The following is a 17,322-nucleotide window of genomic DNA, read 5'->3' as shown; positions in this document are numbered from 1 at the left end:
GATCTGTAGGCTTTCAAAATACATAGTCTAAAACATCTAGTGATGGAAGACTTAGAAGCTCTGAGTCCCTGGTATTTTGGGTGGAAGGGCATGAAGAGAGAGCCCAATCTTTTCATGGATTCTGTACATTTGAGATAGATTTTCAATGCTTTTCTGACATCTAAAGTGTGCCATGCCTTTTCAGTTGGATGTTGTGGTTTTGGACAGAATGAAGGAAGCATAACCTCTTGGAAAGTGTGGAACAAGGAATATTCCTTAGGAAGAAAGGATTCTGTTGTCCTGAGCACCACCTGGTCCTCATGGAACACACAATAAGGCTACTGTATAGATAAGGCTGCCTGCTCCGACACTCACCTGGTGGATGTGACAGCTACTAGGAAACAAGTCTTAATGGATAAATAAAAGGCTGACACAGAAGTCAAAGGCTCAAAGGGATGGCTTTTCAGGAACAATGGCCTTACTGCTGATATGGCTAATCGGACTGCTTGAAGGAATCTGGTTACCTGTGGGATGTCTGTCAGGGACCCCAAGGATCCTGCAAACAGCATGCTACTGAGAGTGGATACCTAACGTATAATGGTACTGGAGAAAGTCCAAAATGGATGGAATTCCTAGTTTTCTGAAATTTGCATTGTGTTCTTGGCACCAGTTGTTGAATCTGGACCAAAAGGAGGAGTCCATTTTTAGTGTCAATACTCTCCTAGACAGAAGCAGAATGGAGCAGGGCAGGAACAAGGCAGGAGTAAAGTCTGCCATAGCAATTGGCTAAGATTTGCTCATTGCACAGACAACTTCCTGGTGTCCCCTTAAGTAGTGTGCCTGGACCAATCAGGATGCCGTGAGCACTGCCAATCAGGCCCTCTGTGGGCAACATATCCTGTGGTGCTTGGGCCCACAAAGCTCATAATTTGTCAACTGCTGCTTTACCACAGATGTTGACGGTCGCTCAGGGACCAGCAGACCGAGGTTCTAGACCCATGGATCCTCAAAAGGCCATTTTTGAGAAAGTGGATTGAGAGCAGGAGATTAAGCCAGAGCTCACCACAGCATCCCTGGGCAAAGAGCATTCATGCCAGGGTGGTGCTGCTTTCCTGGATCCGCAGCTGGCCTCACTAAGGGTCAGGAAGAAAAGACTTGAGGCAAGCCTCCTTAGCCATCTGTATCCTTTTTGAAAAGGACTGACAGAGAGAACATTTTCCAGGTTTGCACCCCTCCCCAAAGCAAAAAAAAAGCTCACGTGACTGTCTTTAAACAATGTATCTGTTTCACAGGAAGAGCTGAGAAACGTCAGTTCGGTCATGACTAAGTCCTGGTACCATGAAAATATTTTCATCAAATGAAGAAAAAATAACTAAAATAATATGTGCAAGTGGGCAAAACTATACTATGTACACTAAATCCAACCTAAAACTATATGCCTAAAAACTATACCCAAAACGATTTGGTGATTGCATCAGGACATGGACTCTACCAAGGTTTCACAGCCATAGGCACTAAAAAGGAACTGAGGGGCAGTTGGGCCCACTCCATCCTTTATGCCCTGGGTACAGGAGCACAAGAACACTCAGAGTGCATGAGCAGCCCCAAAAGGTACTGGTAGCCAAAATATCTGGCTTTCAAGGGTATGGGGCATGTATGTACCAGGAGTGGCATACATATGGGCAAGCACTCAAAGAACATAGCTGTAATAATAATTATCAAAGTGTACTACATATCAAGTAATTGTCTATAAACAAATGTTTCCATGTCTTTTTACCTTGTCTGATCTTAGGCACCGAAGAATGATCATCTTTTGTAATTCATTCAATGTTTTATCCCATGGTTTTGGTAAAGGAATATTGTGTGGCTCTTTGCTGTCATAGATTTTACGCCACTCACTTGCATTTTCAGAAATATGACTCCTAGAAGAAAAAGCATTGTCTGTTATTGTAAATGCTTAGAGTTTAGGTTTTCATTAATTCATTTGATTAAATAAAGAACAATGAAATAATAAAATCTATTCAACATGCATTATCCCCTCTCAACCAATAAAAAATTGTATATTATTATACAACTTCTTACCTGACTTCTGCGCTGGGAAGTGGGAGGGGCCACCTAAGCTGGTGTGGAGGAACAAAGCCTCCATCTGTATGGCCTTGGTCTCCAGTGGATCCCCCAAAGTCTGCTTGAATCTCAGGAGATTCATGGGTTCTGGGAGGTGAACTCCCTATTTCTTCTATATTTGTGTGTGACAAATGCCACTACCCAACAGAAGAATTCAAAGGAAATTCAATGAAAAAGAATCTTGTGGAATTTTCCTCCCCTGGCACACCCTCCCATAGGTTATCCCATGAGTGGGGGACAGACTGGTACTCACATTAGTCAAGTTTCCCACCTCTTCCCCACAGAAAAACTTACATTTAAAGGAAGGAGAACTCCAAACAACTGTGGTTGTTTTATCAGAGAATGGGGTTCGCTCCTCCATTAAATGAGCTGTAGTGCCCACTCCCAAACGCCACAGCTACCCTGGGATCTGCAGCAGACTCATGTGGAAGACTTGTGCCTTTGCACTGGCTCTAAAATCCTAAGGTGAAATCCTGACCCTATTGTAATTAATTGCAAAACTCCCATTGACTTCAGTGGGGCCACGATTTTATCCTGGTGTCTCCTCCCTTATACCTGCAACAGAGTTCTGCTATTAGGGACTCCCCCGGCCACAGCTGCCTTCTTTTCTAAGTAAGATTCTTCTACCAGGAAGGGACTTCACAGGGAAACTAATACAATTCACTCCAGAAAGACAAGTTCTTTATCTGGGAATCGATTGGATTCATTCTGACAATTATGTGAATAAAACATGAAATAACCTTCTAATTAATTAACCTCTGAGCAACTTCCCTACAATGTGTGACAAAGAGGGACTCACTTCTGAAGCTGAGGCACAATTTATGTTGTACAGGTATCAATATTACATTGATATTCGAGCATGGTCTGAAAAAGTCTAAGAAATATTGCTTAAACGTATGCAACATATTTCAGTCAGTGTAGTTTTTTGTAATTTCACAATGGATTTTTACTGTACCTCAGTCCTTTAAAAGCTGAGAAATCACTTGCACGACATAGTTCATCCCAACTCTTATCTTGTAGCCAAGATGGATCTGGATTCTTGTATTTGTTCTTGAGACCCACTCCTCCAGTTAATAGGAACATAAATTCCTGGTTTTCTATCTCTTTCCTATCCCTAAATTCAGAAGAATGCCAAAACAGTTTGTAAGGAATACACAGTTATATTAAAAATGCATTCATATTGCAGTAGCATCTGAGATCTCAGGGCCTCACTGTGCTAGGCAATTTACAAACATTATAAGGAGAAATGATAAATTAAGGGTAAGGGAAGAAGGATACAATCAAATGTATACAATTCACTTATTTTTACTTATAAAAGTCTCAGCTACTGCTATCTGTGTCCCAGCCTACTCATCAATCATTGGCTGATTTCCTGTAAGTGTCATGGCAAAGATGGATCTTGAGGAAGAATGCAGAGGAGGAGATGGTTGTGGCCTTACAAATCAGCTCAAGAAGGGCCTCCCATGTATAAGGCAGTGTGGAAGACAGTGTGGATATGATGCCTAAGATGTTAGCATTCCCTATAAATTAATATGGTTTACAGTTAAGCAATATAAATTAATATGGTTGGTGAGCCTGATTATTAAAAAATGTATGCACATAATAACTGATTATGAGGTTTCCAAGTAGCCATGTGTGCCTTCCTTTCTTCCCTCAACACACACAGACACAAACAACATAGTGCATAAGCAGCAGCACAGCCAGAGTGGAGACTCTAGATTGCATGGTGGAAGGAAAAGCGGAGACAGAGGGGAGATGGAAAAAAGAAAGGCTCCTCAAGAAAGGGGGAGTGATATGCCCCACAAAACTGCCGGACAAACAGACCTCTCTCTTGGAGAATTTTTCCTTAAACCTTATTTTTAAAATGATGGCAACTGTTTACATTGTATTATTATTAGATAACATCATCCACCCCTTTGAAGGGTACCATAAAGACATAAAAGAAAAAAATTAATAAGACATTTGGAGGCCTCATCTTTCCACCCAAATCACTGTCAAAACCATTGATTTCAATGGGAGCAAAAGCATTCACTTTTCATGACTAGGCACTAAAGACTAACTTATCATCATATGTGCCCAAGTATTCTATTATTTGTAAGTACTTTCAATCTAAGAAAAATCATTGTCTTGCATTATGAGATGCTAGAAAAAAAGATGAAACTTACATGAGAAGATTGCAGCAAAGTAAAAAGGAAAATAGCAGCTTATCCTTCTCAAACAGTGAGCGACATACATTGCAATATAGGTTGTATGTGAAGTGGTCGTTTAGGTATCGAAGACGCTTCTCCAAAATTTTGGATTTGTTACTAAAAAAGAACATTTGTACATATATTGAGTCAGGCAACTAAATAAGAAATCCAAAGCTCTTTGAAAAGTTTTGGTGGGATATTGGTTAGGGCTGGAATTTTCAAAAGCACTTAAAGGAGTTAGGCAACCAACTGCATCTAAAGAGAGTTGGGCAGCTAGCTCCCTTAGGCCTGGTCTACACTATGAGTTTAATTCGAATTTAGCAGTGTTAAATTGAATTAACCCTGCACCCGTCCACACAACGAAGCCATTTATTTAGAAATAAAGGGCTCTTAAAATCGATTTCTGTAGTCCTCCCTAACGAGTGGAGTAACGCTGAAATCAATATTGTCATTTCGAATTAGTGTTAGTGTGGCCACAATTCGATGGTATTGGCCTCCGGGAGCTATCCCACAGTGCACCATTGTGACCGCTCTGGACAGCAATCTGAACTCGGATGCACCGCCAGGTAGACAGGAAAAGCCCCGCGAACATTTGAATTTCATTTCTTGTTTGCCCAGCACAGGAAAGCTCAGGTGACCACAGAGAGCTCATCAGCATAGATAACCATGCAGGCCAATAATCCAAAAAGAGCACCAGCATGGACCGTACGGGAGGTACTGGATCTGATCGCTATATGGGGAGAGGATTCAGTGCTAGCAGAACTTCGTTCGAAAAGACGAAATGCCAAAACTTTTGAAAAAATCTCCAAGGGCATGATGGAGAGAGTCCACAATAGGGACTCAGAGCAGTGCTGCGTGAATGTCAAGGAGCTCAGACAAACCTATCAGAAAACAAAGGAGGCAAACGGTCGCTCCGGGTCAGAGCCGCAGACATGCCGCTTCTACGCTGAGCTGCATGCAACTCTAGGGGGGGCCACCACCACTACCCCACCTCTACCCATGGATTCCGAGGCGGGGATAATCTCATCAGCCACACCTGAGGATTCTGCAGACGGGGAAGAGGAGGAGGAGGAGGAGGACGACAAGCTTGTGGAGAGCACACAGCAAGCACTCCGTTCTCCCCAACAGCCAGGATCTTTCCTGACTGAAGTACCCTCCCAAGCCAGTACCCAAGACCATGACCCAATGGAAGGGACCTCAGGTGAGTTTACCTTTTAAAATATAAAACGTGGTTTAAAAGCAAGCTTTTTTTAATGATTAATTTGCCCTGAGGACTTGGGATGCATTCGCGGCCAGTACAGCTACTGGAAAAGTCTGTTAACGTATCTGGGGATGGAGCGGAAACCTCCAGGGACATCTCCATGAAGCTCTCCTGGAGGTACTCCAAAAGCCTTTGCAGAAGGTTTCTGGGCAGTGCAGCCTTATTCCGTCCTCCATGGTAGGACACTTGACCATGCCATGCTAGTAGCAAGTAATCTGGTATCATTGCATGACAAAGTCTGGCAGCGTATGGTCCCGGTGTTTGCTGGCATTCAAGCAACATCCGTTCTTTATCTTGCTGTGTAATCCTCAGGAGAGTGATACTGCTCATGGTAACCTGGTTGAAATATGGGAATTTAATTAAGGGGACAGAGATGGCCCTTCCTACTGGACTGTTTGCCTGTGGCTGAGAAGAAATCCTTCCCTGTAGTAAGACAAGTGTGGAGGGTGGGAGAGGGGAGTTTGGCACTAAGCTTTTCACATGTGGCTAGCAGGGATCTTCCCTGATACCAGCCATGTAGTGGGGGGAGGGATAAAGCGATCATCCCAGAGAACTGGATGGGGGGGGGGTTAGTTTGTTTTTTGCTGCAGAAGGTTAACAGGAAAACTGCAGCACTCAACGGGCTTTGCTTGGTATGTGGGAAAGGAGGATGCAGAAGCCGAAAGACAATGGCTTACCATGGCCGTATGCAAGCCGAATTCTGTTGCCTGGACCTGCGTCTGATCTCTAGCAGCAAAGCCACAGGCACTCAATATTAAGAGGCAAAATGCGACCTTGCACAGAAATCACATGTGCTATGTAATGTGAATAGTGTTGTTCATCGTGAAAGAGTATAAGCATTGTTCTGTAAAATGTATCTTTTTAAAAAATTCTGTCCTTTTTTCCCCTCCCTCCAGCAGCTGCAAATTTTTCAAGCCTCCCTCCTCCGTCCCGAAGGCTATCTCAGATAAGGCATCGGAAAAAGAGGACACGAGACAAGATGTTCGCGGAAATCATGGAATCCACCCGCAATGAAAGAGCTCATCTGAATGAGTGGAAGGACATGGTTTCAAAGTATAGGAAAGATGCCAGTGAATGTGAGGGCAGGAGGGACCAACATGAGGACATGAGGGACCAACATGAGGAGAGGAGAGACGCTTGAGATGAGAGATGGCGGCAGGAAGATCAGAGGAAGCAGGATGCAACACTGGGGCTGCTGCGTGAGCAAACAGACATGCTCTGGCATCTGGTGGAGCTTCAGGAATGGCAGCAGGATCACAGACTGCAGCTGCCGCCCATGTATAACCACCCTCCCCCCTCACCATGTTCCATAGCCTCCTCACCCAGACGTGTAAGCATGCGGGGCGAGGGGGTAGGCTCTGTGCACTCTCCCATTCCACCCCAGTGGACAGCCCAAGCAAAAGGCTGTCATTATTTTAACCTTTTTTTAGTGGCCTTTTCCTTCCCTCCGATCCTCCTCCCAAACCCCACCCAGGCTACCTTCTCAGTTCTCTCCCTCTTTTTATAATCAATTAATAAAGAATACATGAGTTTTAAATGATAGTGACTTTATTTCCTTTGAAAGCAAGCTGTGATCGAGGGAGGATGGGTTGCCTACAGAGAATGAGTCAATAAAGGGGGTGGGTTTTCATCAAGGAGAAACAAACAGAACTTTCACACGGTAGCCTGGCCAGTCATGAAACTGGTTTTCAAAGCTTCTCTGATGTGCCGCGCTTCCTGGTGTGCTCTTCTAATCGCCCTGGTGTCTGGCTGCACGTAATCAGCAGCCAGGCGATTTGCCTCAGCCTTCCACCCCACCATAAAGGTCTCCCCCTTACTCTCACAGAGACTGTGGAGCACACAGCAAGCAGCAATAACAATGGGGATATTGGTTTGGCTGAGGTCTGAGCGAGTCCGTAAAGTGCGCCAGCGACCTTAAATGGCCAAATGCATATTCCACCACCATTCTGCACTTGCTCAGCCTGTAGTTGAACAGCTCCTGACTCCTGTCCAGGCTACCTGTGTATGGCTTCATGAGCCATGGCATTAAGGGGCAGGCTGGGTCCCCAAGGATAACTATAGGCATTTCAACATCCCCAACGGTTATTTTCTGGTCCAGGAAGTAAGTCCCTTGCTGCAGCCGTTTAAACAGAGTAGTGTTCCTGAAGATGCGAGCATCATGAACCCTTCCTGGCCAGCCCATGTTGATGTTGGTGAAACGTCCCCTGTGATCCACCAGTGCTTGCAGCACCATTGAAAAGTAACCCTTGCAATTTATGTACTGGGTACCCTGGTGCTTCGGTGCCAAGATAGGTATATGGGTTTCATCTATCGCCCCACCACAGTTAGGGAATCCCATTGCAGCAAAGCCATCCACTATGGCCTGCACATTTCCCAGAGTCACTACCTTTCGTAGCAGCAGCTCAATGATTGCTTTGGCTACTTGCATGACAGCAGCCTCCACGGTAGATTTGCCCACTCCAAATTGATTCCCGACTGACCGGTAGCTGTCTGGCGTTGCAAGCTTCCACAGGGCTATCACCACTTGCTTCTCAACTGTCAGGGCTGCTCTCATCCTGGTATTCTGGCGCTTCAGGGCAGGGGAAAGCAAGTCACAAAGTTCCATGAAAGTTCCCTTATGCATGCGAAAGTTTCGCAGCCACTGGGAATCGTCCCACACCTGCAACACTATGCGGTCCCACCAGTCTGTGCTTGTTTCCCGGGCCCAGAATCGGCATTCCACGGATAGAACCTGCCCCATCAACAACATGATCTCCAAAGCGCTCGGACCCGCGGTTTGATAGAATTCTGTGTCCATGTCCATGTCCTCATCACTCTCGTCACTGCACTGTCGTCGCCGCCTCCTCCTTGCCTCGTTTTTCTGGTCCTGGTTCAGCATAAACTGCACGATAATGCGCGAGGTGTTTACAATGTTCATGACTGCTGTCTTGAGCTGAGCGGGCTCCATGTTTGCTGTCGTCTGGCGTCTGCTGTGTTCACCCAGGAAAAAAGGCGCGAAATGGTTGTCTGACGTTGCTTTCATGGAAGGAGGGGTGAGGCTGTACCCAGAACCACCCGCGACAATGTTTTTTGCCCCATCAGGCACTGGGATCTCAACCCAGAATTCCAATGGGTGGGGGAGACTGCGGGAACTATGGGATAGCTATGGGATAACTACCCAAAGTGCAACGCTCCGGAAATCGACGCTAGCCCCAGTACATGGACGCACACCGCTGAATTAATGTGCTTAGTGTGGCGGCATACATTCGACTTTATACAATCTGTTTCCAAAATTCGAATTCTGTAAATTCAGATTAATCCCGTAGTGTAGACATACCCTTAGGCTCCTTTGAATATCCCAGCCAAAATGATTAATTGAAAATCTCAGTTGTACTCAGGTGGTGGCACTCTCACCACTCTTTATGGGTTCTATTTCAACACCAGATTTGGAATCCTCTACAAATAACACTGCAGCAGCTTACTATACGGAGTGCTATCCTTTGTATGACATATTAAGAAGAGTGCTTGTGGTTGGAGAACTGTCCACTTGGAAGCGAAGAATCACATTGCTTCTCTTAATAAAAGATGTTTTGTGTTTGGAGAGTCTGTGTTTAAAAAGGGCAGAGTCAGTGGCTGATGGTTCCTCACCACAACTTGGACCTCCTATCTGATCTGCATATTAGGGGAGCTGAGCCCATCCTAGCTGCACTGTGGGCAACCAGTTCAGAGACTTATTAATATTTGTTTCTATAAAACTACAGATGCAAAAATACAGATGCTGATATTTGCTGGACCAAATTTGTAACACGAAAATTAGAGATAATTTCTAAAAACTTGGGCCTCAATGAGACAAAACAGAAGTGGAAAGCCTAATTTAGTGAGGTAAATGCTTTAAATGGAGGGAACTGTTGATGAGAAGAGAAATAAAGATAAATATGGTATTTTGGCTCAGAAATAAGTACTTACCTGTCATGAATAGAGTTGATATAGAGATTAACAAACCAACTGAGAGAGTACTGGTACATGGGGTCAATGTTAGCTAGGTCTGCAATGCTGAAGAAGAGCACCGATGAATGTTTTGCAATTGGTCTATAGCCTTCTCGAGATTCTGCTATTTTTATTTCTGTTTTCTCAGCAACCTAAATAAAATGACAAATATTGTAAAAGATTTTCTCTTCATATTTTCCTTTCTACATAAAGAATTTGTTAGTATATACTATCATTATTAAAAATAAATGTATATGACACTTTATAAGTACAGAGTAAGACACCTTCCATGCTCCAAAATACTTATAGACTCAGGCCCTAACCCTCAAATGAGCCCTGGGTGGGTGGAACCCTGCACTCTCACAAAGACCCCTTGACTTCATGATCTTCCCCCACAGAGCTCATTGCAGTACTGGGGCCTAAGGTAGTCAAGACCAAGACAAAACCAGGCACAACCGATCAGGCTTGTCCCTCTGCATCAGGTGTGTCGGAATTCACCATTAATGTCTGGAAATATGATTGGATTTTAAATGGCTCATGTATCATCATTCCAGCAGAAGATATTTAACAATATATTTGCCTTTTATAAAATATATTATATGAAATTAAATAACTTAGAATATAGCTAACATAAAGAGGGAAGGATTGTTTCTTACTTGTAAGACTATATTATAGTAGTAATGTATCTAGGTGCTAACAAATGGAGTTTAAGGACAATAACAGTTAAAACACTGAATCACTGATATTTTATTGCTGTAAAGTCTTTGATAATTCAAAGATGTCTAGTCACCACCAATGATACTTAACTCTCATTGGTATCAAAAAGAATTATGTACACATATGGAAGGGAAGTTATTTTTCATAAATATGTTACCAAAACGAAGTTTACAGCTGTAGTTCTCTGCGGTCTAGATACCTGTAAGTCTGTCAGCTTTTTGAAAATATCCCATTTCTCTATTATGTATTTCTTAAGCACATCACAAGGATGAATTCCAGTGCAGCAAAAAACATTAATGTTACTGAAAAAAGGAAAGTATATTCTAAAGATTGGAATGTTTTTTCCTCCACTTTCTTATATTTCTATTTGCTCCCTGCACATATTTGGATAGGTCTGTTCAAGTATAATGGAAAAGTTTAGGTAACTGAGTAAAATATTGTAGGAAATTTATTAGTAGGTCACCATGCAAGGAAATATACCTTGTGCCTTAAAACATAAAATATGGAATTTATTAGGTTCCTTCTGAAAGCAACTGTTACTGAGACTCCAACCCTTCTCTCCTACATGAGCTTTAGTGAGAATTCTGTCATTCTCTTTACAGCTTTGCCATTCTGTACCTTTCCTTATGAAATAATTTAGTCCTTCAGAGAGCACTACTGGATTTATGTTAACAGGCTGGCCTAGAAGTGCCACACTCTATGCCACTAAAGCAAGGTAACTGCATGATAATTTAGTGCTTACTTGCACTGTATAGATAGATAACACAAACTTAACCTGACTCTATAAACAGACAGTCTTCATGCCACGGAAGAGGAAATCACTCTCTGATATAAATAGAGCACTTGCCTTAGCAATTTTTACAGACTCCATGTTTTACAATGAACTGCCAATGTGAAAGGCGAAGACACCAGGAGCTGGGGTGGAAACATGTATTTCTCAGGACAGGAAGAAACCTTCACTACTGTCACTGGCGTAATGTACACCCTATTTCTTGCTTAGGAATATGATCCTGTACAAGTCCTAAGGAAAATCTACTAACTGTGCAAAACCCTCCTTTCATAAAAAAGATTAAACACATTGAGCCACAAATATCATATCAAAGTGACATTACAGACCTTACAAAAACAAAAGAGCAAGGAAATTCAGACTTGAGGATAAAACATCACCTGTAACCTCACATCTGCATGAAATGTGGGTGCTTCAGAACACAAAGTGTTTTAGAAGATTGTTTTCAGAGACATCTACATTACTTTAGAACAATAGGGCTCTAACAGATGACTGTGAACCAGATCGTTCTCCCCAGTTTCTAATGCATCTTAGGCACTTAGGGCTTGGCTACCTGGGGAAACTGATCAGCAGAATGGTAATGGTATACTTATATTGCTGTAGTTATGCCAGGATAACTTCCCATATGGAGACACTATTCTGAAATAAAAGTAACTTTATTCCAGTATAAATACTCTGCTTTAACATGTTATAACAGGGAGTTCACCAGCATATCTATTCTGGTATGATTATACTGCTATAATTCTGTTGGTCAAATTTTCCATATAGACAAGTGCTAAGCCAGGGGTTGTCGAGGGGAAAACCTTTCTGGCTCCATGGTACTTTTTATCCACTACTCCAAACTTAAAGAGTCCTACTGTGCATGTTCTGAGGAAATTAGCCTAATTGATTTAGGAGAAGGAGGCCTGGGGCAGGAGTTAAGACTGGGAGAATATCATTATCTGTTGCACTTTCCCAATCCCTTCTCAAATGGGGAATCCCTGCATTATATGATGCAGATTATCTTCACAGTGGACCCTCCCAAAAATGTTGTTCAAGAGCAGTGGAAGATAAGACAGTATTGCAGCATCTCACCTTCCCAGAAACCCTTATTTCAGAAGATCTGCAAACATAGAGGTCAAACTGCCATTTTCCTAGCATGATACACTGCCCACTAACAAGATAATTCAGAGAAAACTCATATAATGGGCAGTCAAAATGTTTCTTGTCCCATATGCAGGTTTTTCCAATTGGGGGACAATCTGGCCCACTATGCTTACCCATATATAACATCTCCCATCTTCAGTGTACCACAAAAATTTTAATTAATCCACCCAGCCTCCTCTGTGATGTCCTAAAGGTAAGTATTATTATTCTCATTTTATATGTGGGAAAATTAACACACAGACAGGTTAACTGACTCACATGAAGCCATGCAGTGAGTCAGAGGCATTTACAGTATTAGAACTTGGAGTTTCTGGCTCCTAGTCCCATGTCTGTTGCTACACCATTACTGTCTTCCTTAAAAGACTGGCTTTTATTCATTTAAAAATTAGACCCTTACAACTACGTTAATAGAGGGACAAATCCTGAAGGCCTTATCTCTTACTCAATCCTTATTCAGGCACAACTGCCTTTGAAGATGGACGTTTTGCCTAAGTAAGGACTGAACTAACTATGAACAAGGATTTCAGCGTTTGCTCAACAGTTTTTCTTTTTCTTATAAATTGATCTTTTCCATTCAGAAGCATATAATTTTGCTTCTAATTCCCAGTCTTCCAGGCAGCAAGCAAGCTTTTAGGTTTTGTACACAATAACCACTGAATTTGAAAACAAAAATCTAACATTCCTTACCTGTTGTTTCTTGGTGATCTCATTAGACATTATTTTAGCAGAGTCCAAGACCATGATAGCACTCTCATCTTCCAGAATGTTCCCTTCAGAAGACTGTAAGGTTTCTAAAATTTTCTTCTCAATTTCCTTTAGTTGTTTTTTATTGGCTGCAGACTGAAGGATGAGAGCATTCCTCTCCTCTTCTAATTCTGGTCTAAAAACCAAAAAACATACACCCAAAGTTTACCTTTTATATTATTATTGTTACATATTCAGATACCTGCATGTAGTTAATCCATATTTGTAAAATCAATATTTAACTAAAAGTAGATCACATTGTTCATGTTATATGATCACGTAATATTAGTGTCACAGAAACCTTACCTCTTGATTTTAGGAGGTTTGTGTCAGGATCTTAGCATTCCACTAATGCAGTTTTTACCACTGAGCTATACAGTTATACTGGAACTACATTAGCGCCAATCCTCTTTATTCTCTCAATTTTATCAAGACACTAAGGCCAACACTTTCAAATCTGGGTGCCCAAAGTTAAGTTCTTGGGGGTCAAATTCTATGCTTACACCCAGAGCTTTCCCACTTACATCAATAGGGTTGCACAGGTTTTCAGTCACTACAGAATTTGGCCCCTAAATCCTTGACTTGATTCAGAGCTCAGCTCCTGAAAATCAGGCCACTTATTTAGGTGCCTACATATGGACTTAGGTACAAAACTTTAGGTTACAGTAGTTTTATGTTTGAAAATGTTTGCCTAAAATTTTATATCCAGACTTCTGAAAATGTCAGTTCATCCTAATTTTTAATTACTATACATGTAACTCTTGTTTTTGAGTAAATATTATTCAGTACTGCTTGAGTTTGTAATTAAATGTATTATGATTTTTTTAGCAAGTGAATCTAGTATATTTGAGTGGGCAGTTCTGTGTTTGTCTGAATGATCAGAAACCCAGGAAATCCAATTAAATCTGTTTCTGTTTTGAGTTTAGACAAGAACTAGAAACAGTTTCAGAGCCACCATGTTCTTCCTTCATAGAAAAGTAAAAATGCAGTCTAATAATCCAATATCCACATCTGCATGTGCAAAATCAATGGGCTTGATTGCCAGGAAGCCATATCAGAAAACAAATAATGATGGTTGCTCAGTGATAATGTTAAATAACAAAACACTTTTCCAGTATCTCAGATGACTCACACTTACTATAGTGATGGACTCCCTAGAAATATCTTAAATAAGACAGCTAGAATACCAGGATTGTTATAGTTGTTATGAAAAAACATTTAGAATCATTAACAATTGCCCCATTTTATTATGAACATTTCTCTTAATTGCTTCCAAAGTCTCCTGTTTAGAATATTTCATTTGCCTATTTGCAATAAACAAACACATACCTTTCTTTTGCAACAACAATACCTAGTAGCTGGTCTTCAAGTCCCTCTGGTGTTATCATAAAGTTGAGTAAAGAAACTTTTGTAGCCAGTTCAGGCATATAATGTGGATTTCTTAGTTTTGTTGTAATAAAAAATTTGAAATCACTGGAATACTCAATAACTGTCTCACCAAGTCGGATGCAATCCATGCCCCCTAAAGTTCAGAAGACAAACATTTGTGCATGTGACGCTGTTCTTTGTTAAAAAATGTGTATTGGTTTTCACCATAAATAGATTACAGTGCTGTGTTGGAACTGATCCTGAGTCGTAACCCTCCCATGCGTGTACACTGTCTCCTTGAGGACAGCTTACTTGGTAATTACTGTGAGTATCCAGTGACAGGGGCTGGATGATACAGGAGAAAGCTCTTCCAAGGGGATTTGGGGATTGGGGTGCACCTATCATTAACCTGCAAATCAAAATAGGACTGGCAGAGTCCTGAGGAGAATGCGAGTGGCTGAAAGGCTGGCAGTGTACAAGGGCTGACACCCAGATACCACAAGATAAACTCCCTCACACTAGAGGCAAGATGGTAATAAAGTGACCCACAATCCGAGACGTCCCGAGAAAACATCACACTGTAAGTTATATGTTTGTTTACCTCCATTATTTATGCAAAAAATATTACTTTTGTGATCAAGAAAAGCAAAAGTCTTGTTAAAAGCAAATCAAGTAACCTCAGATAGTAAGAGCTGGAAACAAGGTGAGTCCTGGCCCCATATAAGTCAATGTTATAACTACCACTCACTTCAGTGGAGCCAGGAATCAGGGCCGGCTCTAGGCACCAGCAAAACAAGCTGGTGCTTGGAGCGGCACATTTTTAGGGGCAGCATTCTGGCGCGGGCTATGCCGCCCCTAAAAATGTGCCCCGGCCACCCTAACTCACCTCCGCTGCTGCCGCTCGCGCATCGCTGCTCACCCTCCCTCCCAGGCTCTCAAACCCGGGAGGGATGGGGAGATCCCGAGTGGCCGCGGTGTGCGAAACAGCTGATTCGCGCGCCACGGCCGCTCGGGATCTACCCCTCCCTCCCGGGTTTGAGAGCCTGGGAGGGAGGGGGAGCAGCGGCGCGCAAATCAGTTGTTTCGTGCGCCGTGGCCACTCGGGATCTCCCCCTCCCACCCAGGCTTGAGAGCCTGGGGGGAGGAGGCAGGGCTGGGGATTTGGGGAAGGGGTGGAGTTGAGGCGAGGCCGGGGGTGGGGTAAGAAAAAAATGGGGGGGCGGCCAAAATTGTTTTTGCTTGGGGCGGCAAAAATCCTAGAGCCAGCCCTGCCAGGAATTCATCCATGGTAGGTAAAAATAATTGAGGGGTCACACATTTCTGCCCTTCCTTTACTGTGTACATATACAATTGGAAAAGGTACAGGTTTTGTGTGGCTGCTTTTAAATTTCATATTCTTGTTTCACAGTAGCTCAAGCCAATTCATGTATTAAAACAAGATATCAAGATGATCTTGACAAGATCCATACACAGCATATCAAGCAAGCACATAATCTTATTTGACCTTAACCCAAACTCTCCTATGTTTTTTGCTACCACCTGTCATGCTTTGTATAATTTTAGACTGTAAAATTTCCCTGGAAGTTCTTTTGTTTGTCCGTAAAGTGTCACACACACCTGTGGCCCTGTACAAATATTTACAACATATATGTGCCACCAGCGTCTGCTGCAACAAGCACATATGGGGCAGGTTGTCTGTGGCTCAACCTTTAGAGACATAGGAGATTGCTACAGCCCTATTCCCCTCCCAGTCTGATCAGCTCTCTCTAAAAGAGCAGAAGATCTTCAGGGACAGACCATCCATTTTCTATCTTCCACTCAAGTAGAGAGGGGATCTTTAAAGGGTGGACACATAACCCAGACATCTTCCTCTTATCCATGGGAGGGCTGCTCACAGACTGACTCCTACACCTCCAAATATTTTTGTTTCAATTTTCATTTTTCATTTGAAAACAAAACAAGAAAATTCAGTGTTCAGGTCCCTCTACCCACTCTTTTTCTCTCACTTATTTAATTTCACCCCTTTTTATCACTTGGAAAACAAAGGATACATTTTTTGAAAAAGGAGATTCCCACCTTAAACCAGGACCTTTTCTTCATCATCATATGACTTTGAGAAGATAATACTTACATGAAAAATTGCAACTTTTGCAAAATACCATGATAACTTTTCTTAACTTAGAATTTAATGCAATAAATAATACAGCCTACTAAGTTAAAACATATTTTATAAATAAGATATCTAGCATTACCTAGTATATTATAACACTTCAGAAAAAAGATATTCAGCATCAATGGGAGTTTTACCTTTGCAGGGTCAAACCTACTATATTTAAATATATCACCGCTGCATAGTGAAGTTTTCAAGTAAGAAATCTATAATGTGACATTTGTGAACTTTATTAAAAAGTAAAAATCAGCTTAAGAAGGCTATCAAATTACCTTTCTCTGATCATAAGCAGCAAAAGTAAAGAAAGAAGAAAAATATTAGCTGATATAACAGATCATTAGATGAGCATTAATGCTGCATACTTCTGGGCTCATAACTAATTTTCTTGTACCTTGTTTAAAGGTTTGTCTAAGCAGCAGGGGTTCCAATGATGGGTCTAGCTCTTCCCCAACATTTTCTAGCAGAAGTGGAGTTCCAAACTGAATGCAGTTCTCCAAAGTTCTCATGTAGTCTGTATCAGTGAACTTGATAACACTCAACTGGTTTTCTTTCTCGGAGTTCTTTATCCATTTATTGGCTTGACCCTGGGGATCAATCATTAATGGCCTAGAATGTACAGTACAAAGAACTTGCTCAGTATACATGACTTTTTGTAAATTCAAGATTATTTCTGCTATGGACTAGCTGGAAGAAAGTGACACATGATACTTTATGGCTGTATTATTTTAAGAGATGAACATCCACTGGCTGAGTATTACAGTCACAATTTGAACAGAAATATCAGAATTCTTTTAAAAGCCATGAAGATGGTGTTTATGATTTAAAAAAAAAAAAACAGGTCAGAATTCAGAATTTTTTTTGACAGCTTCGT

General features: G+C 41.9%; 1 protein-coding gene across 2 annotated transcripts in view; it reads right to left on the bottom strand.

The window, feature by feature from the left end:
* DNAH12 (dynein axonemal heavy chain 12) overlaps positions 1-17,322 on the bottom strand; it is a 169,257-nt gene that overhangs the window by 22,645 nt on the left and 129,290 nt on the right. The window contains exons 55-62 of one of the 2 annotated variants that reach the window (XM_054036279.1): positions 16,843-17,057; positions 16,724-16,729; positions 14,243-14,435; positions 12,857-13,049; positions 9,499-9,671; positions 4,269-4,409; positions 3,059-3,217; positions 1,757-1,901 (exon numbers count right to left, since the gene is read on the bottom strand). In XM_054036279.1, coding sequence (XP_053892254.1) covers positions 1,757-1,901; positions 3,059-3,217; positions 4,269-4,409; positions 9,499-9,671; positions 12,857-13,049; positions 14,243-14,435; positions 16,724-16,729; positions 16,843-17,057 — 1,225 coding nt within the window. The remainder of the gene's footprint in view (positions 1-1,756; positions 1,902-3,058; positions 3,218-4,268; positions 4,410-9,498; positions 9,672-12,856; positions 13,050-14,242; positions 14,436-16,723; positions 16,730-16,842; positions 17,058-17,322) is intronic. The other variant, XM_054036278.1, reaches the window with a different exon arrangement.

Source organism: Malaclemys terrapin, chromosome 7 (genome assembly GCF_027887155.1).
Source record: "Malaclemys terrapin pileata isolate rMalTer1 chromosome 7, rMalTer1.hap1, whole genome shotgun sequence".
NCBI classification, from domain to species: Eukaryota; Metazoa; Chordata; order Testudines; family Emydidae; genus Malaclemys; species Malaclemys terrapin.
The sequence above is the reverse complement of the archived record's forward strand: the minus strand, read 5'-3'. Positions and strand labels throughout refer to the sequence as shown.